General features: G+C 37.4%; 1 protein-coding gene across 2 annotated transcripts in view; it reads right to left on the bottom strand.

Moving 5' to 3' along the window:
• Nucleotides 1-3,990: 3,990 nt before the first annotated feature.
• The window catches only part of FOLH1B (folate hydrolase 1B), a 66,176-nt gene continuing 42,866 nt past the window's right edge, over nucleotides 3,991-27,300 (bottom strand). The window contains exons 12-19 of one of the 2 annotated variants that reach the window (XM_044919758.1): nucleotides 24,829-24,892; nucleotides 20,008-20,075; nucleotides 17,102-17,193; nucleotides 15,438-15,528; nucleotides 10,238-10,502; nucleotides 9,876-9,957; nucleotides 6,416-6,508; nucleotides 3,991-4,869 (exon numbers count right to left, since the gene is read on the bottom strand). In XM_044919758.1, coding sequence (XP_044775693.1) covers nucleotides 4,680-4,869; nucleotides 6,416-6,508; nucleotides 9,876-9,957; nucleotides 10,238-10,502; nucleotides 15,438-15,528; nucleotides 17,102-17,193; nucleotides 20,008-20,075; nucleotides 24,829-24,892 — 945 coding nt within the window. In that variant the 3' untranslated portion in view covers nucleotides 3,991-4,679. The remainder of the gene's footprint in view (nucleotides 4,870-6,415; nucleotides 6,509-9,875; nucleotides 9,958-10,237; nucleotides 10,503-15,437; nucleotides 15,529-17,101; nucleotides 17,194-20,007; nucleotides 20,076-24,828; nucleotides 24,893-27,300) is intronic. The other variant, XM_044919759.1, reaches the window with a different exon arrangement.

Raw genomic sequence — 27,300 nt, 5'->3', positions numbered from 1 at the left:
TCCTCTGGGAGAAAAGTGGAGATTAACTATTAATATTAAACTTACTGATTTAAAAGAGCCTGTAAGTTAGTTATGCTAACACTTTGTTATATTTATTGCAAATATTTTTCCCAATATGGTGTTTTCATTTTGTTTATAGATCATTTGCTTTATTTCCCCCCAAGTTTTAGGTTTAGTAGATCCTATCCATCAAGACATTAAACCTGATGTTTCATTTCATTCTGATTTTATGGTTATATTCTCCATATTTAATTGCTTATTTGATCTGAATTTATTTTGGCATTTGAATATATTTTGGATTGAATATAAATTGAACTGAATTTAAATTATTTGATTAAAATATAATTTTTTTGATGGAATACAAGTTGAATTTAAATTATTTGAAAATTTCACTATGTGGCATTGAATTTTATTTTTTTATTAATAGCACCAAATCATTCACTGAAGGATTTGATTTACTCAAGTAAATGCAGTGGAGAGTGTATGAATTGAAATATGAGAAATCATAATAATAGGCCCTAATAATCAGAGATGAAATTCCATCTCTATTGGACTTTATAATCTTTTCAGTTTTCCAAAGCAATGTATGTTTTATAAACTTTCATATCAGATGAACATATAAGGCATTAAACCTATGGATCAATGTAGCCCATAGAATAAGATAGAGATATATAGTACTGTCCCTGAGACTAGAAAAGTAATGTTAGTATACATGTTGACTTATTTTTCTATTTACTATTCCAATTTGATATTCTACTTTTGAGCTATAAAACCACTCTATGCCTACTTACCCATATATCTTTCTCCTCTAACTGCACAGACAACCTATAAAGTTCAGCCTTCAGCAATATGGAACACATTACGGTTCCGAGATTGTCCCAAGAGATTAATGAGAAACAAAAATCTACAGGAAGTCCGTAGAACGTGGTTCATCTTTAAAGTTCATGTATTGTGTTTCCAATTTCATAAACCAGTTAAACTTGGCCTTAGTATAATCATGAAATTGCTGTCCAAAATGTATGCAGCATCTTTATCATTTTCTTGCCATTACAATTTGGTAAGTGATTTTACTTAATCATTATTAAATATCCAGATCAATGTAAAATTTACTTGGTATATTTCCTGTGCACAAAATTAGTTAATTAACCTCATTTTTAAGCCACACTTGGGACAACAAATATGTAACTGCCATTTGTTGAAACACATCTTGCAACTACATGAGATAGAAAAAAAAATAAGCAATTAAAAGATGCATATAAAAGAATAAACAATAATTCAGAATTGTAGGGCTGGAAGCTATAGTAGGTATCTAATTTCAACTATATCATCATGCAGAAGAGAAAAAAATGACACTTACTACCATATTAAGAAATACCCCACCACTCAAATGACAATATTAAACATGTATTGATTAGTATTTATATGCTGGGCACTCTTCTAAGTGCTTTGCATGTATTAGCTCTTTTAATCATTACAGAAACCCTATGAAATACTGTTTAACACCCATTTTTATAAATCAAAAAACTTGAGAGCCTTAATAATTTGCCCCTAGTCATATTCCAAGTGAAAGGAGCAGGGTTTGAACTGGCAGTCTATCTCCCAAAGCCGTGGTTCTGACCGTCATTGTACAATCTCTTGTACATAATGTTTTGCTTGTTTTAATGTTTAATTTATTTGAGAGAGTGCGCTTGCATGAGTGGTGGGGGAGGGGTGGGTAGAGGCAGAGGGAGAGAGAGAAGCAGACTCCCCACTGAGCAGGGAGCCCGATGGGGGGGGGACTCAATCCCAGGACCCTGGGATCATGACCTGAGCTGAAGGCAGACGCTTAATCAAGTGAGCCACCCAGGTGCCCTGCCACCATAAGATCTCTTGTGAATAACAGTTACAATAAATGTATTGCCAAAATATGTTATTAAGCCATGCAATTATACAAAATGTTTTGGGGGGGGATCCTTATTGCATGTTTACAATTTGACTGAAAGTTCACAAAACTTTCCAGTATTGTGTGGGTTTTTATGCACTTTTTAGAATGGTAATGTTCACCTTTCCCCAGTCCCATGCATCACCTACAGTACTGTCCAAATGTCTACCACCGACATCAATAAAAGCCTATTAGCATGCTCAATCAAATCCCATTACAAGGCATTGCTGAAATCCTAGTGCTGAGCACATCACTTCCCAGACATACCATTTGCCAAACACAGTTCCATACTCACACTACCGGCTCTTCACAAATAAGCAGTCGCACGGACTCTGCGTCCTGGTAGACACTGGAGACACAGTTATGATCCAGACTTGTCCCTAAGGATTGGTATGGGTTAAGATACAGGGAATGGGCATATGTCCTGGAGGTCTTTGCAGAAGAGCTGAAATGTGAAGGAGAGGGAAGTCCTATCTTTTCTAAGGGTGAAGGTCTGTGTGACACAGGGTTTATGAGAAAAAATTCAGGTTGTGATCTCTTGCTGGGTTAATGTCTTTCCAAGCCATCTATGCCTAGGCCAGAGTGCTTCCTAAAAGGTAAATCTCAACACTTGTCTACCCTGTTTAACTGTTACTACATGGCTTTTTATATAGGAAAAGAATCACCCTCCTTAGTGTATCTTCCCAAGCCTTACATGATCTGATGCTAAACATATAGATTGTCTCCCACATTCTCCTTGAATTCTAGGAACACTAAATTCTTTGTATTTCTCTAATCTGCCAATTTTTTCTTATTTCTATTCTTTTGTATAAGATGATTACTTTGCATTGGGAATATAAGTGAATAAAATCACTTTGTAACAGTTTCTCATTGCCAGTACAATTAAAAATGTACACGTTTTACAACCCAGACATTTCATTTATGGGTAGATACCAGGAAAGAGAACAACTCGAATATTTGTACTGGGAGATGTGTTGTTAGGAGCAAAAGACAGAAAACATTCCAAACTCCTACCAGCAGAAAAATGAATGAATGCATTCTGTTATGTGTCAGCTATCCAATTTATTGCTTCTCTGCTCCAGACTTACTCTTATTGCCTACTCTTTGTAAATATATCTGGGCCCTTTAAAAATTTCTTTGCCAAGAGGTATGATGTTAAACTTTGTGAGTAGAAGGCATTGTAGACACATTGCAGGAAGGGCTTTTCCTTCCTGGTTCCCATGTGCTTACCTGGGAGGCCTCTGCATGCAAATGATTTCAGCATCTGGCTCATATGCATACATGACTTCACCATCACTCCCATCCTGCAGTGTCCCTGTCCTACAGTGTCCCCATCCTGGAGTACCCCCATCCTGGAGTACCCCGTTTCTGGGGTACCCCCATCCTGCAGCGCCCCCATCCTGCTGTGCCCCCATCCTGCTGTGTTCCCCCGTCCTGCAGCGCCCCCATCCTGCAGTGCTCCTGTCTTGTAGTGTAGGCTGCTGCTGTAGCACTTGCTTCTTGCAGTTCATGGTGGCCAGAACTCAGTAGTCAGGAGCATCTTCTAACCCTTGTTTGGTTTGGTGGTAGAGAGCCTCTGGCAAGGCAATTTCCCCGAATCAGCTTCCCACAGTGGCCCAGAGTACAGGTTTCTGGGGAGTTTTGCAAGTTCTGCTAGCACAGCACCACAGTGCCTTCCTGCTGTTTAGTAAGGCCCTAGGCGTGGGGGGATTTCTTCCCTGGCTGCTCCATCTCAGCCCTAGGGAGAGTGACCGCTCCTTGTACCTGACGTACTTAGATTCTTTAGAGTTCTCCTTACCTTTAACTAGATAGTATCTCATTACGGCAATGCTACTATAACTAATCATTCTTTATATTAACTTTCCCTGAGTATGTTGTGTGATTTCTCTGTCTTAACTGGACCCTGACTTATAACTGTTATATTCAAGCAAGTGAATTGCTCCGTATCAGTGAACTCTAGTGAACTCCAGCCCTAATGACACATGGACACACCTTCAAAGGTGAGTGAAAAAATCAAGTCTTAGAAAATAGATACACAGTATGATTTTATTTATAAACAGTTTAAAAAATACACAAACCCCAACACATATAAGGAATATAGCAATGTGTTGAATAACGATAAATAACAGAAAAGACTCACGTAAGATTCAAGAAAGTGAGTATCTCTGGCAGAAGATGAAGGCACACTGGTTAGTGATAGGGGATTCAAAGATATTGGTAACGTTTCTTTCTCAAACTGGTTATTTGGGGGGGGCAGTTCTACAAATGTTAATTTATTTAATATTTTTTACTGTACATAATGTTACATATACCCTTTGATATAAATAGGATATTTGCTAATTTAATAAACGTAATTAGCCTTTATGGTATAGAGTGACTATATTTACCCCAGCATGATTAGACCAGAGTAGCTCAACTAGTTTGCTAAGATAATGATCTCTCAGCCCTGGGTGGCCAGTAGGGCTGATGCCAGTGCTGAATTAGACTCGATTCCCTATAATGCCACATAGGAGTTTTAATATAGTAGGCGTTTGCCTTAATTTTAACCTTTAGTTCAAATTCAGAATAACCTTTTATAATTATAGAATAAAAATTGTCCATCTTTCTTTTTTGATTCATAGGGAGAAGAATGTTAAGATGTGTATGTGTGTGTGTGTATTAACTATATTTTTTAGTTTATTTTTTAGAATATGCCTTTCATGATTCTTTCTGAGTGATAGACCATACCTATTCAATACGGGTTCTCTGAAGAACCACCTCAGGCTACTTCTCTCAGAGTCCCGGCTGCAGCCTGCACGGTAAAGGCTGCAATGGAGATCTGTCGCTTCACTTCTCCCCAGGCTTTGGAAGGATCCACTTTGCTTTCAATATCAAACAGAGCATCATAAATTCCTGGGAATGACTCCCCTGCATACTTGTTGTGGCTGCTGGGAGCATAGATGACATGCCTGTTGATAAAAACAGTTTGCAGTCTATCAGTTGTCCAAATGATACATACAAGAGAAAAACAGGAGCACTCTACAAGTTCTGGACTGCAGAATTCTAATCTTATGATTTGAACAAGCCCCTTGTCAGCTAAACTTCCAAGTTTAATCATCTCCAAAGTCCAGTCTATGAAGTATATGTTTTGACTTTAAACAGAGGACTTAACATGGTTCAGAGCAACAAAAATAACAATAATAGCCCCAGTAGCTTGTCACCTACTATGGATCGTGCTTGCGATTAAATGATTTGCCTGTAATTTTTCTATTCCTTAAAAATAAACACTACAGGGGCGCCTAGGTGGCTGAGTTGGTTAAGCCTCCGACTCTTGGTTTCAGCTCAGGTCATGATCTCAGGGTCTTGGGATACAGTCCCACATCGGGCTCTACGCTCAGTGGGAAGTCTGCTTCTCTGCCTCTCGCTCCCTCTCCTCCTGCTTGCACATACATGTGCATCCTCTCTCTCTAAAATACATAAATCTTAAAAAAAAACTCTACAAAATTGATACTAGCATTTCAAAAAGGAGGAAATTGAGATCTGAGAGATTAAGTGATTAGTCTCAAGCTACATTGCAAAAAAGTACTGACTTTTCACTATCCCACTTTACCTCCTGAAATGTAGCGAAGTTGTGATTATTAAAGTCCTATTTGTGACCTGCCAACCTACTATTGTGTTTTTTCTCTTTAAAAAAAGAGATATACTAACATGTTAGAATGCCCAGCTTAAAGCATGAATAATTATTAAAAACAATTTTGAAAGCATAACTTGACCTAGGTAGAAGGTGATATTTTATTGAAAGACCTATGTCAGTTCATGTCATAACCCATGAAGGGAAGGATAAGTTCCCAAGCAAAGAGGTAAAGAAGGAAAGAAGCACAATCGTGCTGCCACTGGGGAACCAGTCACATGTCTGGATGATGCCCTTACTCCTAATTCTGATCCTCTGATAATCCATAAACAGAAAGACAGGGCCATTTCTCACTAGTCACTGATCTAATTTGTTCTGCAATTCCTAGTAAGATCAATCTAATGTTCATCACTGATGTTTATCAGAAATATTTACAATTGTTAAAAATTAGAAAAAAAGTGAACATTAGGAGAATGAGTATATAAATACATACTTTATATATTTTACATATATTTATTATGTCTTATGTGTATACATACATAAAGAAAAATATATGTAAAATGAGAGGGGGCTAAAATTATATAAACCAAATATAAGCATGATTTTATAACTAACCGACAGAATTGGGGTGATTTTATTCTACTTGTGACTTTGTTGATCTTTTAAATTTCCTACAATGAACATATATTCTTTATAATCAGAAGTAAAAAAGATATTAAAAAGAAAAAATGCAGCAATCACATTACATTATATGAAGAAATAATATATCATTTGCCACATATATTTTGAAATTTCTATTTGCTTATAAGAAATCAACTATATTTTTTCCACAGCGCAAAAAAGAAAAAATAAAGATATAATCAGGAGTCATATTTTATCCTTACCTATAGAAAGGCCTGTCTGGTAATCCTAAAGGATCAGTAAATGCTCGTTCCAAAAACATCAGTTGATCATTCATAATTCTCAATAATATTGGGCTAAACAACAAAACAAATACAGTTGTCACTTTGTGAGAAAGCATGCACTGCACAGCAAACTAAAAATTCACAACAAAATTAAATATAACTAATATATCTTAAATCTCTATGATATATAAATTAAGAACAATAGTATACATGGTTACATTTTTTTATTATGTTATGTTAATCACCATACATTACATCATTAGTTTTTGATGTAGTGTTCCATGATTCATTGTTTGCGTATAACACCCAGTGCTCCATTCAATATGTGCCCTCTTTAATACCCATCACCAGGCTAACCCATCCCCCACCCCCCCTCCCCTCTAGAACCCTCAGTTTGTTTTTCGGAGTCCATAGTCTCTCATGGTTCATCTCCCCCTCCGATTCGCCCCCCCTTCATTCTTCCCTTCCTGCTATCTTCTTTTTTTTTTTTTTTAACATATAATGTATTATTTGTTTCAGAGGTACAGGTCTGTGATTCAACAGTCTTACACAATTCACAGCACTCACCATAGCACATACCCTCCCCAATGTCTATCACCCAGGCACCCCATCCCTCCCACCCCCCACCACTCCATGGTTACATTTTTAAAATCCTATAAAATACTATTCTGCTGAGGCTTATAAAACCACATAAAGTTATATGTGCCAGTTGAAAAAGACAACAGTAATTTGTATTTATTTTGAAATAATAATTAATTGGCAAACCTAGGTATTTAAATATAGGCAAGATGTTTTTCATCTTAGGTATCCTAATAATCTACTCAAAGAAGTCATTTCGATATTGAATGGGATAGTCTATTAATGGTTAGTAGGGTTCCTGGAAAATTATGCATATTTACCAAACCATAGGCAATGTTTTATTATTATTTTATTATTATTAAAGCCAAATGTCCTAGAAAATCATAATCCATTTCTATAAGGCACTTTGCCAGAGGGAGGAAAGATCATAGTTTTAAAGACAGAAAATCAACTTCATAGAATATATGGTGTTTGGAATCCCCTTAAGATTTATTTTTCATTGTTGATTTTTTTTTTTAACCCACACACAAATTTGGAAGGATCTGTAAAGTATAAGGAAAAAAAAATCCCATACTCACCCCAGGATGACACAGTTATTATACTAATTGGTTTACTTTGAATTTTTCTCTATATTTGTTCAATAAAAAGTAATCAAACTGTTTACAATTTTAAACATTTTTGGTTTGCTTCACATTTTATTGTAAATATCTCATATTTCCTTTGTAATCACCTATTTCAATGTTTATGAAATGTTCAAATTGGAGGACATCTAACTTTTAGATAGATCTCTAGGTATTGATTGTTTTGAATGATTTGATATTTTTTAATAAACTATTTCTATTTTATTATTATTATTTTAAAAATATTTTATTTTTTTATTTGACACAGAGAGAGAAAGCATACAAGCAGAAGGAGAGGCAGAGGGAGAGGGAGAAATAGGCTCCCCACTGAGCAGGGAGCCCCATATGGGGCTCAATCCTAGGACCCCGAGATCATGACCTGAGCCAAAGGCAGATGTTTAACCGACTGAGCCACCCAGGAGCCCCTATTTTTTAATTAATTAATTAATTATTTATTTATTGAAAGAGCATGAGCGGGGGGAGGGGTGGGTAGGGGGAGAGGGAGAGAGAGAATCTTAAGCAGGCTCCACGCCCAGCATGGAGCCTGATGTGGAGCTCTGTCTCATGACCCTGAGATCATGACCTGAGCTGAAATCAAGAGTCGGATGTTTAACCAACTGAGCCACCCGGGAGCCCTTTGAATTGTTTGGTATTACAATTCATATCTTTTTCTGAGAAGCCCTTTTTTCTTTCCAAACTTGAAATTCTTTCCTGAAGAAAAGGTCCAAGAAATGGAAATACTATGGCAAAATCTAAGAACTGTGTAAATGGCTCTTGAAACTTTAATAGTATGTATTTATGCTTTTCAGGTTTCTATTTTTTATTTTTATTTATTTTTTCAAAAAGGTTTTTAAAACAATTCACAATGCTATCAGAAAAGTGAGAAAGCATCTGTTCCAGGGCACCATCTCTAGTGCAATGTGTACAAGCAAGTTTTAAATCATTACTAAGTTGATACAAAAACAGTATAACGTTATTTCAAAAGTAGTATGATGTTATTTTCATCTATATTTTTTAATCAGTAGTTAATTTGAATTTTTTTTTAATCTGTTTCTGCACAAGTAGTGTCTTCTTTTTGAATTGTCTTGCCCATTGCCAACATTTTCAGCTTTGTTCTTTTGGATTTTCTTACCAATTTTCAAAAAAATATTTTTATAATGTTTATATTACTCCCTTTCCATATTTGCTGGACAAGAGCTTTCCCAATTTTCTACCTTTGCTTTTGATGATTGACTTTCATATTATGAACCATTTCAGTGTTCTCAAACCTGATTGCTTTGTCATTTCCCTGTTGCTTCTAAACTTGGAATTTCACTTCCAAGAAATCTCAACTTTTAATAAAGAATTTTTCTACAACCATTGCTTATGATTGCATGTGATGTGAAGTGAGATTCTGAACTCACTTTCTTATCAGTTGCTAAAAGAGCTTAAACAACATTATTGTTGAATATGTCTTTCTTCCTCCATTTATTGTTGATGTGTCCTTCATTACAAACACATTTTTTTTTACCCAAATACATTCCTATATGTCACTCATCTATTTTTGGACTGCCTGCTCTTATCTTTCAATGTATTTTTGCATCAGTCCCTAAGGATTTGATATCCGTATCATCAAAATAGGCTCAATAAACAGTTGAAGTTCACTTTCAAAATTCTACTTCAAAAAAATTTCCTTAATATCCTCTCATGATTTTTCTCCCATCTTAAAGTTCTATTCCAATTACGTTTACTTTGGTGATTTCACACAGAATGAATCCTAAATGCTTAATATTAGAAGAAAACTGGCTTCCCAGTACTTGTTGTTCTGGAGAAAGAATTTTATCAGGTGGAAGTAGAAATGAGAAACTCTGGAGGTAATGACATTAAGAAGAGGAAGAAAAGAAAGTGTGTTCTGGAAATAGGAGAAGTTGGTTGAAGTATGATGGACAGACACTGAAAGAACAAGAGACAAAGCTAGTAAAAGCTAGGGTCACGCAGTGGAGGCCCCTCAGTGCTAAGGTGGGAATTTTGTCACTAATCAGCTGGTAGTTAAGGAGGTGCTGGCTTTTCTCAGCACAGGGCGGCCACTCAGAAAGTTAGAGGTGGGTCTTGCAGAGACAGGGCAGCCCTGTACAGGATGCCTTAAGGTGGAGAGACAGGAGCAAAACACTTTCCAAAGACATTTCAGCAACAAAGACGTCAATTAGTATGTCTTTTTCATTGTATCTATTATAGGCATAACTTAAAAATGTAGAACATACTTGTTTTTGTCCAAGTGTTGAAGTCTCTCACTGAACTTAGAAGCAATTTCAGTAAAGTTCGTCACAGCAGAGAAAAGTGAATCTGAAATAGAAATCGGGGCCTAATGGTGTTGTCCTATGGCTTATGCAAAGGGAACAGTATAGGAAGCTGTTTGTTCTCTTCTGCATTTTACAAGGTATTTATATTTTATATATTACAAGAGGAGCATCAGTGAAATGACAAATACATTTATAGATGTAAACAAAATGTCTGATCACAGGGACTGGCAATAAATAATAAATGGACTAAAGTAGATAATAACATTTTGGAGATTAATTGAAGCACAGAGATAATGAATTTTGAAAGAGGAGGTGTAGCATACCAAATGACACACTGTATGTTTTCATTTCTTGTGGATGTTTCATTGAAATATTGTAGATTTTGTCAGCATACTTTCTCAAAACTATAGCATAATCTCGACAGTCAAATGGGAGCACTATGGAATTGGCTAGTTCAAATACCATCCCTCCTCGAACCTGGGCCACAGCGAGGTGATACTTAAAAGTTGGATCGTAAAATTTTTCCACCAATTCATATGTTTCAGAGACACTGTGATACAAAGGATAGCTCCTGGATTTGCTTGTTGCCTACAGAAAGGAAACAACAACAACACAAAACGCACACACACAAAATATATCTCATAAAATAGCTTATAATAAAATGCATAGTACCATATTTACTATTAATACTAGTAAAACTGTTTTGGTCAGTAATGAATAAAGGAATGTATTTAAGAACCTCAATAAGCCACTTACTAAAGGGTTAATATTATAATGTTAAAAGATACCCCAGATGTGGAATTAAAAAATATGTGTATACAACATAAATGATAGTATAAAAATTATCTGAAAGGGCCTAAAGTCTTGCCTTCAAGGATACAGGAGATGTGAAAATGTTCCTGAAACAAAGACAAGATAATGTTGCATTTCAGTACAAATAATTTAAGAAAACAGGGAATTGTTGGAGGTGATTGTAAATGAGCATTATACAATATTATATAGGATAATGCTGCAAGTTGTTAATGACTGAAATTCCACAAATGGATGATTCTCTGACAAGCAGCGTTCAGAAGCATGAAGAATCCGCACAGTGAGGGGTTCAGGAGTGGATCCAGAGTCTCACGAAGGAGAGAGAAGGAATGCTCAGACATACATAAGACACCAAGAACATACACAAAAGGCAAGCAGCAAGGACTTTCCAAACTTTGAATTGCTGATTTATGCCTTTTGCCTGCCTTATTTAGCTATTTATGTTTTTATTGATATAGAAGAACACTTTATATAGCAGTGTGTTGAAGAGGCTAGGATTCTAAAATTAGACAGCTGGAGTTTGAATCCAGGCTTTAGGATTTATTACCAAATAACTTTGGGTGGTTACTAACCCAAAGATTATTAGCTTTTCTTTACTGTAGTATTCTCATGAGTAAAACGTAGATAATATTTTTTTTTAATTTTTTTTTTATTCTTATGTTAATCCCCATACATTACATCATTAGTTTTAGATGAAGTGTTCCATGATTCATTGTTTGTGCATAACACCCAGTGCTCCATGCAGAACGTGCCCTCCTCAGTACCCACCACCAGGCTAACCCATCCTCCCACCCCCCTCCCCTCTAGAACCCTGTTTGTTTTTCAGAGTCCATCGTCTCTCATGGTTCGTCTACCCCTCCGATTTCCCCCGCTTCATTCTTCCCCTCCCGCTACCTTCTTCTTCTTCTTTTTTTTTTTTTCTTAACATATATTGCATTATTTAAAACGTAGATAATATTAACATCTACCCTCACCCCACTCCCATCTAGCCCTGCCTAACTTCCTACTCCAATGGTAGGATTAAAGATTTCCTGTCTGGAGAGAATAACTAGTCCAAGACAAAAGATCTATAGATTCTGTAGACCTATAGTTGTTGCCTCCCCTAAAGCATCTAGAAGAGGCATTCTTGATCACTCTTCTCTGAAGCTTCCCATTTGACAATTGCCACGCTTGCATACAGGGCTTTGGTCAGCTTTTTATAGACTCACTCCTAAATAAGACAGGTTGCCAAAGATGCCCAGGTATTTGAAAACAGCCTTTGACTTCAAAGATACAGACCAAACACACATACTAAAATAAAATCAACTCGGGTGTCTGGGTGGCTCAGTTGGTTAAGCGACTGCCTTCGGCTCAGGTCATGATCCCGGAACCTGGGATCGAGCAGGGAGCCTGCTTCTCCCTCTGACCCTCTCCCCTCTCATGCTGTTTCTCTCTCTCTCTCTCTCAAATAAATAAAAAAATAAATAAAATCTTTTTAAAAAAGTTAAAAAAAAATAAATCAACTCAAGAGTAAGGAGGTACTGCATAGAATGAAGGGAAGCTTAATAATAACAACAATAGTAATAAAGATTTCAATTAAAAAAAATGAATGACAGAGTTGAGAAAAATATTCCTGATAGTAAAAAAAAGACACAGATAGAAACAAAAGATAAAAAATGAACACACCAGAAAATAATCCCTAGATGTTAAACAACTAGTAATAGTTCAAAAAAGACAAAAGAGGGAAGAAGTGGTCAAAGGGAAATGCATTCCCTCCAACTGCAAGACGTGGGTTTCCAGACCAAAGGGCCCACTCTGTGCCTAGCCCAGTGTGAGGAAAAATGGCATAACCAAGGCACACATGCACACCAAGGACAACATGGAAGATACTAAAACCTTCCTTTAAAAAAAAACAGACACATGGATCAATGAATGAAATAGAATAAAGAACCCAGAAATAAATCCATACATATGTGGTCATTTAATCAATGACAAAGGTGGCAAGAATGACACAGTGGGGAAAGGACAGTCTCTTGAATAAATAGTGCTGGGAAAACTGGACCACTTTCTTACCCCATATACAAAAATAAATTCAAAATGGATGAAAGACTTGAACTGAAGACCTGTAACATTAAAACTCTTAGAAGAAAACATGAGCAGTAGGCTCTTTGACACAGCCTTAACAATAGTCCCTTGGACCAGTCTCCGCCAGCAAGGGCAGCAAAGCTAAAATATACACATGGGACTACATCAGAATAAAAAGATTCTGCACAGCAAAGGAAACAATCAACCAAAGGAAAGGGCAACCTACTGAGCAGGGGAAGATATTTGAAAATCATACATCCATTAAGGATTTACTCTCCAAAATATTTAAAGAACTTGCATAACTCAGTATCAAAAACACAAACAACATGACTAAAAACTGGGCAAAGGAGAAAAAAAACTGAGCCGATGACTTGAATAGACATTTTTACAAAGAAGACACAAAGATGTCCAACAGGTACATAAAAAATGTTCAACATCACTAATCTTCAGAGAAATGCAAATCAAAATCACAATATTACATCATACCTGTCAGATTGGCTATTATCTAAAAGGCAAAATATAATAAGTGTTGGCGAGGTTGTAGAGAAAATGAACCTTCATACACTGTTGGTGGGAATGCAAACTGGTGCAATCACTGTGGAAAATAGTAAGGAGATTCCTCAAAAATTTAAAAATAGATCTACCATACAATCCAGAAGTTCCACTGCTGGGTATTTATAAGAAGACAATGAAAACATTAATTCAAAAAGATACATGCACTCCCTATGTTCACTGCATTATTTACAACAGTCAAGATATGGAAGTAGCCTAAGTGTCCATCATACACACACACACACACACACACACACACACACACACACAGGAATATTACTCAGCCATAAAAAAGAATGAAATCTTGCCATTTGCAATATGGATGGACCTAGAGGGTATTATGCTAAGTGAAATAAGAGAAAGACAGAATACCACACGATTCCTTATATGTGGAATCTAAAAAACAAAACAAATGAACACACAAAACAAAAACAGACTCACAGATACAAAAAACAAACTGCTGTTGGTTACCAGAGAGGGGAAGGGTTAGAGGGCAGGGAAAATAGGTAAAGGGCTTTAAGGGGTACAAACTTTCAGTGATAAAATAACTAAGTCCTAGAGATGTTAATGTACAGCACAGGGAATATAGTCAGTAATATTGTAATAACTTTGTATATCGTTAGATGGTAACTAGATATTGTGGGGATCATTTTGTAATGCTTAAAAACCCTGAATCACTATGATGCACACCTGAAACTAGTAAGATATTGAATGCCAATTATACTTCAATAAAAGGAAAAAATCAGAGCCAAGGGATCAGGGGTCAAATAGCACCAAATTTCTCAACAGCAATCCTGAAGCCTGGAAGATACTGAGGGATGAGTTCAGAATTCTGAAGACATAGAATTTTCAACCAAAACTTTGTGCCCACACAAACTATCCAAGAATTGTGTGTGGTATAAATGTATTTCAGATACACAGGGCTTTTGCTTTGATACACCCTTTTCAAGAAGTTCCTGAAGGATGTGCTCCAAACATACTAAAGAGTAAACAAGAAAAAGGAAGAGACAAAATCCAGGAAAGAGAAGATGCAAAACAGGAGAGAAGTGAAGGTCTCTCAGACTTCTCAATGAAAGAAAATTTCACAGACAAGAGCTGTGTCACAGGCAAAGAAAACCACCAGAGAATCCAAAGGAGCAGGAGAAGAAGAACCCAAGGGGGAAAAAGAAATCTGCCAGATTACCCGATGGGTTTGAATACCCTGAAACTTTGTGGTGAATTAGTTATGGATACATGGAGGGGGGAAAAAAAAGATATTCTAATCCACAGGTATGGTAAAATGATAGACTGAGAAAATGCAATGAGGGAAAGTATTTGGGAGTTGGGAGAAAAAGTGATAAAGAAACGCTAAATGCCTATCTTTCCTCATGAGAAGTAAATGGATGATACATCAAACTGAAAAATAAATAAGTAGCAGCAGGAGCATAGCATGTATAAGCATGCAGATAGATGTCAGAAGAAACCAATGAAAAAGTTGAAAAAATGTGAATCTGTTGAACAGAATTAGAGATGGGACAAGCCTGCAAGTGGAATAAGGGACCAGTGTTTTTCATCATACACCCTTACAGAACTGTATGACATTTTGTGAACTATGTTCCTATGTTACTTTGGTAAACATAAAACTATAAAATTGTCATTACCATCAGCGGCAACAACGGTAGGAAAAAAAATCATGACCTGTATATGTGTTCATTGCTTCTTGTGCCATAGAGCATAATTTTCATGTTTACCGACTAGAGATAGAATGGGATAAAAATCCAAACATCTGCTGGTCTGGATACTAATTCATCTTTGGAATAACAGGTAGGGAGGAGTCAAAGACAATTTCTACATTTCTAGTGTAAGTAACTGGGTGAAAGCAATGCCACCTAATGAAACAGAAAATATATTTAAGGGAGAACATGCAAGTTCAAGTTCTAAGGCTTAGGATACCCGATTCAGGCATTACCCCATGTGATAGTAGCATGACCTCAACCACTTCTGCTTTAAATTCCTCTATTTCTCTAGGGCTTATGTCACCCTTTTTCTATTCCAGAATTATTTGTGTAGCTAAAATATATTCATAAGTAATCTTGAAAAACGTACTGACAGACTTACCCAATTTTTAGTGTACCGTGCTCTGCCTGAAGCAATTCCAAGTCTTTGGAAGAACACCTCAAAGTCATTACCAGATCCCAACTTACTAATCCTTTTAGGGATAAAATAGGAGGTTATTTGAGTAGTTTCTTCAGTGAGTACAAATTAAAGATTAATTAAACTCCATTCTTCCTCTTATAAATACCATTTTTCTTTATAAAAATCACGTCAGACAAGCAACAACAACAAAAAGTAATTGAGAGGAATATCAGTCCTGATCATAAAGTATCTACTTCCATAAGACTGTTTTGGGTAGTAGGGACCATTGTTCTTTTGGGTTCCTGGACCCAATTCCAACATGTGGAGGGGGATGTGTGGTGTTTCCCATATCAGCGACAAGCAATGCTTGGGTGTCCTCCAACTCAACTCAGTTCTGACACTGAAGGTAGCACCAGATTCCACAGGTGAATGGCTCAGTCCCACAGGACTGCCCCTCCACTGATTTCAGAAGCCAACCACAAACCCAGATTGTTATCTGTGTTTCTGACCAACGGGCGACAGATTGGAGATTCCCAAGTTCCCTTCCTTGCTTTCGATTAATTTGCTAGAGCTGTTCCCAGAACCCAGAGAACCATTTTATTTACTAGATCACTGGTTTATTATAAAAGGATGTAACTCAGGAACAGCCAGATGGAGGAGGTGCAGAGGGCAAGGTGTGGGGAAAGGGTGCTGAGCCGTCCACGCCCTCCCCAGGTATGCCACTCTGCTCTAAGTTCCATGTATCCACCAACGTGGGAGCTCTCTGAACCCTGTCTTCTTGGGTTTGTATCTTCATTACAAAGGCACAATTGATTAAATCATTGGCCATTGCAAAGTGATTCAACCTCTGCTCATGGGGTGGGACTGAAAGTCCCAATTCTCTAATTATATAGTTGGTTCTCCTGGCCATCAGCCCGCATCCTTAGGTGGGGTCCAAAGGTCACCCTGCTAACGCAAAAAGAGACACCCTTGTCTCTTTCATCACTTAGAACATTCTAAAGATTTTGGGAGCTCTCTGTGCCACAAAAGGGGCCAAAGATCTAATATATACTTCCTATTATAAATCATAGTATCACAATTGCATAAGTTACTTTTTTTTTTAAAGATTCATTAAGTTGGAAAATATTTTCCCTCAACTTATTTTATCGTCTGTATTTGTTGTTCATGATAAAGTTAAAAGAAGCAGATTTTTTTTTAGATAATTCAGATGTAAATCCTACCTTAAAAATTTTTAGTTATTCATACTCTTGATAGGTATAATCTTATCTATAATCAATCTATATCTCTGAGATATTTATTCCTCTAACCTTGCTTGTGAAGACATAACCATATTGAAATGATGCCTATATTTTTCTTAGAGTAACTATTTTTTAACTGTATGATATTCAGAAAAAAGAAAATGTATCAAGTAACTAAGGGACAGAAATGCGAGGAGAACTACTTTCCACCATTATAACTTTTGACTTATATACTGCCTGCTCAAAAAAGAACCACTTTTAGATGGCCTATAGATTTAACTTCAAAACACATAGTAATATTTTATTTGAGAAACAAAGCATCGCCTTCCCTTTATCACTGAAAGAAAAAACACTTTCATTTTCAACCCAATCCTATGCTCTATCTAGTAGAAAGTCTTGTTTGCTTACCTGGGCATGCCACTGAACTCCGGTGAAGGACTTTTTCCATTCCAGCTCTCATAAAGAGATTTGCCTTCAAAACCTTCATCGGGGCTTTGGAGCTACACAGATTAAAAGGGAAAAAAAGAAAATACTTATAAATCAGATATTTTAAAATTTAAATGTCCATTAACCAGGGAATGAATAACTAAACTATATTCAGCAAAACACGTGATACAATTCATACATTAGCAGTCATTAAGAATTACAACAATGAGTTTCTGACAATAGGGGAAAATGTTCATGCTATTATATATAAGTGTGACTATTATAAGAAATACATGATGTGTATGGAAAAGAAGGCCAAATTATTACCAAGCTACTGTATGCAAATGAATGGTCATACTCTAAGATTTTTTGGGCTATTTTTTCTGAATTGAGGGAGGCTGCTCTCAAAAACAATTTCTCTCCTCTTATAAAAAAGAAAATGGGGGCGCCTGGGTGGCTCAGTCGTTAGGCGTCTGCCTTCGGCTCAGGTCATGATCCCAGGGTCCTGGGATCAAGCCCCACGTCGGGCTCCCTGCTCCGCGGGAAGCCTGCTTCTCCCTCTCCCACTCCCCCTGCTTGTGTTCCTGCTCTCGCTATCTCTCTCTCTGTCAAATAAATAAATAAAATCTTAAAAAAAAAAAAAGAAAATGAAAGGAAGCAAGGTGATTAAGAGAAGGTATTTCTTTTAATATTGCTTCTTGTCAGTAAGGTTGCTAAAGTCATTAAATAATACACAATAAAAACAAATGCATTAATATTTTAATTAATTAATTAATTATTATAAAAATTGTGTTAAATATTGGGCTTTAAATACATTTTCTGGTTTTACAGATGAGAAAACTAAGGAAAAAAAATATGACCTAATATTGAGTTCTAGACCTATTCTTGAAATCTAGCGCATTAGATGTTATGCCGGAAACATTTCACAAACTAATTATAAATTTTCCATCACTATTCATGGGTTATTTATTATACATTATATGGTATACAATGTTTTTATATTATATTTCATAAAAGTCCTATGTTCTATTTTTTTTAAAGGTTTTATTTATTTATTAGAGAGCGAGCAAGAGAGAAACAGCATGAGAGGGGAGAGGGTCAGAGGGAGAAGCAGGCTCCCCGCTGAGCCGGGAGCCTGACGTGGGACTCAATCCCATGATCCCCCGGGATCATGACCTGAGCCCAAGGCAGTCGCTTAACCAACTGAGCCACCCAGGTGCCCCTATGTTCTATTTTTCAACAAATTTAATTTTTAAAAGTTTATAGAGTACCTATGTTGTTTAAGACTTTTTGTGAATGCCAGGGATACGAAGCTCAGTAAGACACATTACATACTCTCTACGAGTGAGAACTACAGGTAAAAATGTGGAATGCAATGTGCTAGGTGCAAAGGTCTATGGGAACACAAATAAATTTGCATAAGCATGAGGAGAGAGTCAGAACTTAGGTTAACAGAAATTATGTTATTAATTTGTAAAGTATGAATAGATAGGCAACAAAAGAATTTCACTCAAGCTTATAAATTGACACAAAATTTTGATATAAGGAACAGCACTGCTGCATTTATTCTAAGAAATGCACATTTAAAACAGTGTAGAAATACAGTACTAAATGCTCAGTTTATCACTCAAATGTAAAATGCTATAAATCACTCTCCCCAAATAAAACAGAATAAAACAAACCCCCAAGCTGTCAAGCATCACATAATTTCAAATCTGACCTAGAGGGTAGTATTTTTGCAATTGTCTCCGGATGCCACCAAACCAGCCAGAAAACAAATATAACTGCCAAGCTTCCTTAGCATTTGCCTTAAATTACATGAACAGTGAACATTCTCAGAAACACCCTGTTGCAGATATTTAAATTTTTACACACTTCATGGAAATCAATAAAACTGCAGGCAAATGATGCAGCTCTTGAGTAACGACATGAATTTTTTTTTTTCTATTCCTAGAGGAGAAGCTAAGTCATAAGATTACATTCCATGCTTTTGAAACCAAAGGTTAGTGACATTTAAGTCTTACTGAAAACCCCTATCTGAAGGGGAATGATTGTATTTTCCTTGGTAATTATACTTCAATTGGTAATTCTATTAAATAGGCAAGTCTTTTTTTTCCTTTCCAGTTCAAATCAGATAAGTAGCAGTAACAACAAAATCTGCCAAGCAACACGTTCTTCATGATGACAAACGCTAGGCCCAGTAGACTAAGGATCAGGACAAGGAAAGTGAAGAGCTGCCTGTCAGTCCTGGAGGAACTCAGGCACAATCTCTCCGGCAGGTTCGGGATCCCGTGCTGCTGTCAGAATTAAGAGAACTTCAGCTGTCAGCCAGTTCAGTGGGGCTCAGTGGAGTGCAGCTCAAGGCCAGAAGTCAGGAAGGGGGGGTACATGGTCTCCCCTAGCCTCTGCCCCAAAACGATTGGACCCTGGAGTCAGCGCTTGCTGTTTTTACAACATACTCCTTCTCAATCTCTTAGAAACTTCAACTCTTCCTGCATCCTGGGCTAATTGATATCATTACTTGAAGGAGTATAAATCAGTTTTAAAATTAAGGAGTGAAATCACAGGACCAAGTCCCGGTTCAGCTATTGCACGAGCTGTATGACTCTGGGGGCTAATGCTTTTTGATCTCAGTTTTCTCGATTTCAAATGGGGATGGTAGACACAATGCTACCCCAGGGCTGCTTCAGTAGTTGGGAGAAATGGGGTAGCATATGTAAACAGTTTATTAGATGTAATGTTCTCTGGAGTTTATTAGACGTAATATTTGCTATATGAGAGAAAGACAAGTTATAAAACAATGCAGCTGCTTAACATAATAATGGTTCCTCAAGAAAACATCATTTGTAGAACTCAAACTTTCTAAAATTATACATAATTATTTTTACCTCCTTTGTTAGGTTGTATACCAAGCTGTACATTAGTGGGGTGCAATCGACTCTCAGAGTATAGTTTCCTTAAAGATAAAGAGAGAGTGGGTTTTTATTTCATTTACTTCATTCTTTCATTCAAAGATGAATCCTAGGTCTTTACCCAGAAGGATCCTTAACATAACATAATAATAAAAAAAAATTAAAAAAAAAACCAAACTAATGATGTAATGTATGGTGACTAACATAACATAATAAAATTAAATAATAATTAAATAATAAAAATAAACCAATAAAGTCCAATAAAAACTGTCCAGCTTAGTATTCAATAAAGGCATCACTGCTCACCATGGTCCTCAGTTCCAGGCATGAAACAACCCCCATCACCGCTCCAAATCTTCACCTCCCACTCTGCCCAAGCAGACTCCTGCTCAGGGGCTTTGCATATACAGTTCCCTCAGCCTGGAACAGTGTTATGCATTATATCTGCATGACTTAAAACTCCCCCTCTAGTCTAATGTCATGTTTTCTGAGAGTTTTCCCCTGAACTTCCTACCTAGAGGAGCACCCTCTCTTCCTATTATCCTAGCCGCTCTTTCTCTTTTGACCTTGCTTATTTTTCTCATTGGTTATCTTTCAAACATGTTAAATATTTGCCTTTTTATTTTCCATCCTCCCAGCAGACTAGAAGTTCCATGGGAACAGGTGTTCTCTTTTATTTGTTGCCAGGGGTTAGCACAGTCCTGGCCTTTAGCATTTACCCAATAAACATTTGTTGTAAAAATGCATTTATGGGGGCACCTAGGTGGCTCAGTCAGTTAAGCGTCCAACTCTTTTTTTTTTTTTAAGATTTTATTTATTTATTTGAGAGAAAGAATGAGCTAGAGAGAGAGAGTATAAGAGGGGGGAGGGTCAGAGGGAGAAGCAGACTCCCCACTGAGCAGGGAGCCCGATGCGGGACTCGATCCTGGGACTCCAGGATCATGACCTGAGCCGAAGGCAGCCGCCTAACCAACTGAGCCACCCAGGTGCCCAAGCGTCCAACTCTTGATTTTGGCTCAGGTCATGGTCTCAGTTTCCTGGGATCGAGCCCTGCATTGGGCTCCATGCTCAGCTTGGAGTCTGCTTGAGATTCTCTCTCTCTCTCTCTCCTTCTGCTCCCCCTCCCCCCGCTTGTATGTGTGCATGCGCACACACACACTCTCTCTCAAATAAAAGAAATAAAATCTTTTAAAAAATGCATTTATAAGGCAGATGCTCTCCAGCTAGTTCTGAATAGAGAACAGAGATGGCGTTCCCATTCCTCAGGAAATCTGTCTGATGAGTTTGAGAGTCATGAGAACCAGACAGGAGGGGTGACCTCAAGAAGTTGTGGGAGTACAGGGAGGGAAGGCTAAAGCATGATGGGGGCCTGGGGAAGGGAAAGTTAAGACAACTTCATCAAGGATTAGCCTGTACAAATGCCCAGAAATATAAAAGTACACGATGTACTCAAAGAATGGCCAGCAACTCTTATCACAAAGCTTGAGATCCATGTCTGGGGACAGCAAAAGTTGAGGCTTTAAAAATAAGTAGACACCCCAGCAGAACTGTTCATGGAACTTGAAAGGCTGGTTCTAAAATTCAACTGAAGAATAAATATGCACAAATTTTAGCCACTGACATTTTTAAAAGCGATAAAGAGCTAGTAGGAGTGCAAACCAGAGAGTCAGAGAGGTAGTCTGGCAGCATGAATTACCACATAATGCACGTGTACCATGACCAAGCCATGATACTGTAGCTCTCCACTCTCCACTTATATAGAAAAAGGCAAATAAACAAGATATTTACTGCAACAAATTGAAGCAATCTGACCATCAGCTGGAGAATTGAGACTTAAATTGCTCTGTTGAAAACACTGTAGAAGTTTTTGTTTTCAAGTGATAGATCTATATATAATGACATGGAAAGTTTTCCATAATATGCTGTTGAGTGGAAAAGAAGACGCAGAACCATGTAACATGTAATATGTAATATGTAATGAAAACCTGTATAAGGTAGTGAGGGGCAACACAATGTAGTGGTTAGAAGGATAAAGTTGATCAGCTAGATTTGAGTCTCAGCTCAATCTTTTACTAGCTGTGTGACCTTGGTAAAGTTACTTAATCTCTCTGAATTGGACGTTTCCTCTTCTATACAAGGAAAATAATAAAAGTACCTACCTTACAGGATTATTGGATTAAATAAATATTTACATGTAAAGCACTTAAGACAGCACCTTCAACACCACTGATGGTTTGTGTGAGCTAACCATCTATAGATGAATGTTAGTGTGATGGAAACATCTCAAATTGAGGACAGTAGCACCTTCGGAGAGAGGGCTGAGTTTGAGAGTGATATTAGTAAAGGTTTTTGCTTTATTTATAAATTTTGCATTTTACCATGAGAAAGCCAATGTATCACTTATTGTTTTATCTTAAAAATGAATATTTAACAAAATTTTAAATATAAAACAAAGTAAGATAAGTGGCATCCTAGTCATCAAGTAACATGGTGTCACATGCTCTTGATCCTGAGAATGATGGGGAGACAATGCAGCATTTTAAGGCAGGGAGTGACATCAGCAAATTCCAATGATTAAAACCATTAAAAATCAAATCTTACAAACAAACCTAGCAATAAAGACAACATTATTCTACTTTTGAAAAATACACGTTTAAGTTCTTATTCTCTGTAGCAAAGGTGTTTCATCTGATTATGTGTTTCTAAGTAAGGGTAATAGTTCCAAGCTAATATTTTTCAACTTTTACTCTGTGAGAGGCACAGGTCTGGGAGTTTTGCAAATATTAGCCACTTTTGCCCTGATAAGAGCCTTGGAGATATGTACTCTTGGTAACTCTATTTTTTATTTTTTTTAAGTGTTTTTCTTTTTTTTCCCCTTTTTTTGAAAGACTTTATTTCTTTATTTGTTTGAGAGAGTGAGCGAGAAAGGGAGAGCACAAGCAGGTGAGCGGCAGGCAGAGGGAGAGGGAGAAGCAGACTTCCCGCTGAGCAGGGAGCCCGATGCAGGACTCGAACCCAGGATCCTGGGATCATGACCTGAGCCGAAGGCAGATGCTTAACTGACTGAGCCACCCAGGCAGCCCAGTAACTCTAGAGGTGAGAAAACTGAGACATGATAAGTAAGTCACAACCTGAGGTCACACAACGAGGAAGGCCAGGCCCTTCACCACGAATGTAATAGGAGGGCAGGATGGCTGAAATGCACTGCGTGAGCTACCTCCTAGGACGATGTAACTCAGACAGGTGGACCAAGAAGATATGTACATGGCAGCATGTCTCCAGCAAAATGCAATGTCTCAATTACTGCTGATACGGAAAGTTTACTCCTACACTACAGGGAAGATTCTAAAAGCCCACCCTGCGTTCATTGACTCATTCATTTGCTGTACCTGTGCAACACGTGTTTCTTTAACAAGACATTAGGAAGCCATGAGTTATCAAGATCCTGTCTGTTCCTGGCTGAAGAAGACAGCCTAGTAACAGAAGTAGTTTGTAAAGCAAATAGTTGTTTAGCCATGGCAGTGATGAGTGCTAAAGACGGGCTTGCCTGAAAAAGTAACAGTTCAGAGGAGGCTGTAAGGATAAGAATTAAACAGGTAGAGTGTGTTGCACAGCCATCTGGTACTGAGAACAGCAGGTGCACTGTCCGGGAAGGAGCATATGGTCAAGAACAGAAAGATGAGTGGGTGTGGAGGGTAGTGGCAATGGACTGCTTGATCTTGGAAATAGACCTGACGATGTCCTTTTGTTCAAATCTCTGCTTATCAAAAGCAAATACGTTCTTTTTTTTTTTTAAAGATTTTATTTATTTATTTGAGAGAGAGAGAATGAGAGAGAGCACATGAGAGTAGGGAGGGTCAGAGGGAGAAGCAAACTCCCTGCCGAGCAGGGAGCCCGATGCGGGACTCAATCCAGGGACTCCAGGATCATGACCTGAGCCGAAGGCAGCTGCTTAACCAACTGAGCCACCCAGGCACCCGCAAATATGTTAAGGCCAGTCTTAAGTGTCATTTCTCAGGCTTTTCCTGAACTTGCTACTATTCTCTCCTCTGAACTCCTAGACCAGCCTGATTATAGCCTTTTTTTAAAATAGTAATATGATTTTTTTTTAGGATTTTATTTATTTATTTGAGAGAGAGAGAGAGACCTGAGCTGAGGTCAGACACTGGGCTGAAGGCAGGCGTTTAACCAACTGAGCCACCCAGGTGCCCATTTGGCCTTTTCATAGTACCTGCATATATTAGTATCCTAAACTAATTTATCATTTGTACTGAGCCACAAACTCCTGAGTGCAAGACTGTTCTTTACTAACCTCTTATTCCTTTGAAATACTGGAAAGTACATTATGGAGAGAAGTGCTCAATAACGATTCATTGAATTGGAAAAAAAATTAAGAAAAAAATACTTGGACATCAGTATTTTTTTCCAAAATCTATATGCATGATATGATAAAACTAGGATTATATTTAAATTATACTTTTTGCTACCCCATTCTAAAACCATAGAAATCTTTAGTTCTATTATTTATTTATCCACTTAACAGGTATTTATGATCCCTAGCACAGACAAGAAAATCTGCCAGATGAAGCAAATCAGAAAGGGCTGCTTTCCCAAATTAGCACTCTTGGGCTTACAGCTGCTGTGAGGCAAGCGCACAGCCGGACCCACCAGCAGCAGAGTCCCTAACCACATGGACCGGATTTGCCTTCTTTACTGGAGCATCATTTACAAACTAAGTAGCTGCTACTAGTTCGTGTACTAGATCGCATCTTTTCCTATGAGACCAACGTTATTCACCTTCTACAGAAGAATCAGCATTAACATAGGCCACACCACGCTCTTGAAGGAGTCTGGAATTCTCCTATAATAAAAAAGAAAGAAAACCATAAACATATATCATAACCTCCCCCTAAAACAATGTACATCTACATGTGCTGTGTGGAGATATTTGAAACAAGCTGACCACAAAATTGATATATAAGATTCTGAAAACAGTTTGTTTGAAATAATTCCGATAAAGATTATTCTAAGAGATAACAAGCAAAACATTTTTAAGACTAAAATTTAAGATGAACCTACCCATATTCTTTTTTTTTTTTTAAAGATTTTATTTTTTATTTATTTATTTGAGACAGAGAGAATGAGAGACAGAGAGCACGAGAGGGAGGAGGGTCAGAGGGAGAAGGAGACTCCCCGCTGAGCAGGGAGCCCGATGCGGGACTTGATCTCGGGACTCCAGGATCATGACCTGAGCCGAAGGCAGTCGCTCAACCAACTGAGCCACCCAGGGGCCCGAACCTACCCATATTCTTAATATGGTAAATAGAAAAGGAGTTGATTCCTTTAACCATGCCATGGTTTACCCTTCAAGAAATTCTCTTATCAAACCTGAATGACATAAGATAGAAACCCCTCAGTGGAAATCTTCCCATGAACATCTCCCTCTCAATCTCTCTCTCTCTCTCTTTTTTTAAAGTAAGCTTCAAGACCAGCGTGGAGCCCAACTAGGCTTGAACTTATGACCCTGAGATCAAGACTTGATCAGAGCTCAAGAATGGGACGCTTAACCAACTGGCCCACGCAGGCGCCCCCCCCCCCCCATGAACATCTCTTTATTTAAGAGGAGAATCTCGCCTGATTCAATAATTTCAAATTTCAAATTTATGGGTTAAAAATATGTGGTTTCCATACTATACTCAGAAGCATGAAGTTCTTCTGTAGGATGACACCACCTACTGGTCAAGACTGATCATTGCACAATAGTAAAATGCTGACAAAACGTGCAGCAGGGTTTTTGGGGTTTTGTTGTTGTTGTTGTTGTTGTTTTTGAGCTATCAAGTGGATTTTGAATCTCCAAAACATGTAATTTCCTAAGCATCCCGACAGTAAGAAAGGAAGTAGAAACAATATGCAACTTTAGGTGGTGAATCTGAAACAGACAAACCAAGAGGTTTCTCTCCCCCCACCTTTGGTTGTTTCCTAAATTCCACATATGGTATTCATCTTTCTCTGACTTATTTCGCTTAGCATTATACTCTCTAGATCCATCCATGTTATTGCAAATAGCAAGATTCCGTTCTTTTTTATGGCTGAATAATAATCCATTATATATATATATATATATACACGTTTGTGTATATATGTGTGTGTATATATGTGTGTGTGTGTGTGTGTATATACATATATATAAAATGAGATATATGTATCTCACGTCTTCTTTATCCATTCATCTATTGATGGACACTTGGGCTGCTTCCATAATTTGGGTATTGTAAATAATGCTCCTATAAACATAGGGGTGCATATATCTTTTTGCATTAGTGTTTTTCATATTATTTGAGTGGTGGAATTATTGGATCATATAGTAACTCTATTTTTAATTTTTTAAGGAACCTCCATACTGGTTTCCACAGTGTGGACCAGTTTGCATTCCCACCAACAGTGCATGAGGGTTCCTTTTTCTCCACATTCTTGCCAACACTTTTGTTTTTGATTTTAGACATTCTGGCAGGTCTGAGGTGATATCTCATTGTGGTTCTGATTCCCATTTCCCTGATGAAGAGTGATGTTGAGCATTTTTTCATGTGCCCATTGGTCATCCATATATCTTCTTGGGGAAATGTCTGTTCATGTTTTCTGCTCATTTTTTAATCAGATTGGTTTTTGTGTGTTGAGTTGCTCAGTTCTTTTTTTTTTTTTTTTTTTTTGTTTGCTCAGTTTTTTTTTTTTTTTGGATACTAACCCTTTATCAGGTAAGTCATTTGCAAGTATCTTCTCCTATTTGGTAGGCTGTCTTTCAGTATTGTTCATTGTTTCCTTTGCTGTTCAGAAGGTTTTTATTTTGATATAATCTCAATAGTTTGTTTTTGTCTCCCTTGCCTCAGGGAAGGCATTACTGAACATGATGTCAGCTGTGGGTTTTCATATATGGTCTTTATTATGTTGAGGTATGTTCCCTCTAAACCTACTTTATTGAGGGTTTTCATCATAAATGGATGTAGTACTTTGTCAAAAGCTTTTTCTGCAACTACTGAAATGATTATATGGTTTTTATCCTTTCTCTTGCTAATGTATCACATTGGTTGATTTGCAAATATTGAACCACCCAGGATTAAATCCCACTTAATTGTGGTGAATGTTTTTTAAATGTATCATTGGATTCAGTTAGCTAATATTTTGTTGAGGATTTTTGCATCTATGTTCATCAGAGATATTGGCTTGTAGTTCATTTTGTGTAGTGTCCTTATCTGGTCTTGGTATCAGGATAAT

Source organism: Neomonachus schauinslandi, chromosome 11 (genome assembly GCF_002201575.2).
Source record: "Neomonachus schauinslandi chromosome 11, ASM220157v2, whole genome shotgun sequence".
In the NCBI taxonomy this organism is placed as follows: Eukaryota; Metazoa; Chordata; class Mammalia; order Carnivora; family Phocidae; genus Neomonachus; species Neomonachus schauinslandi.
Note: the sequence above shows the minus strand (reverse complement) of the source record. Positions and strands in the feature narration are given on the sequence as shown.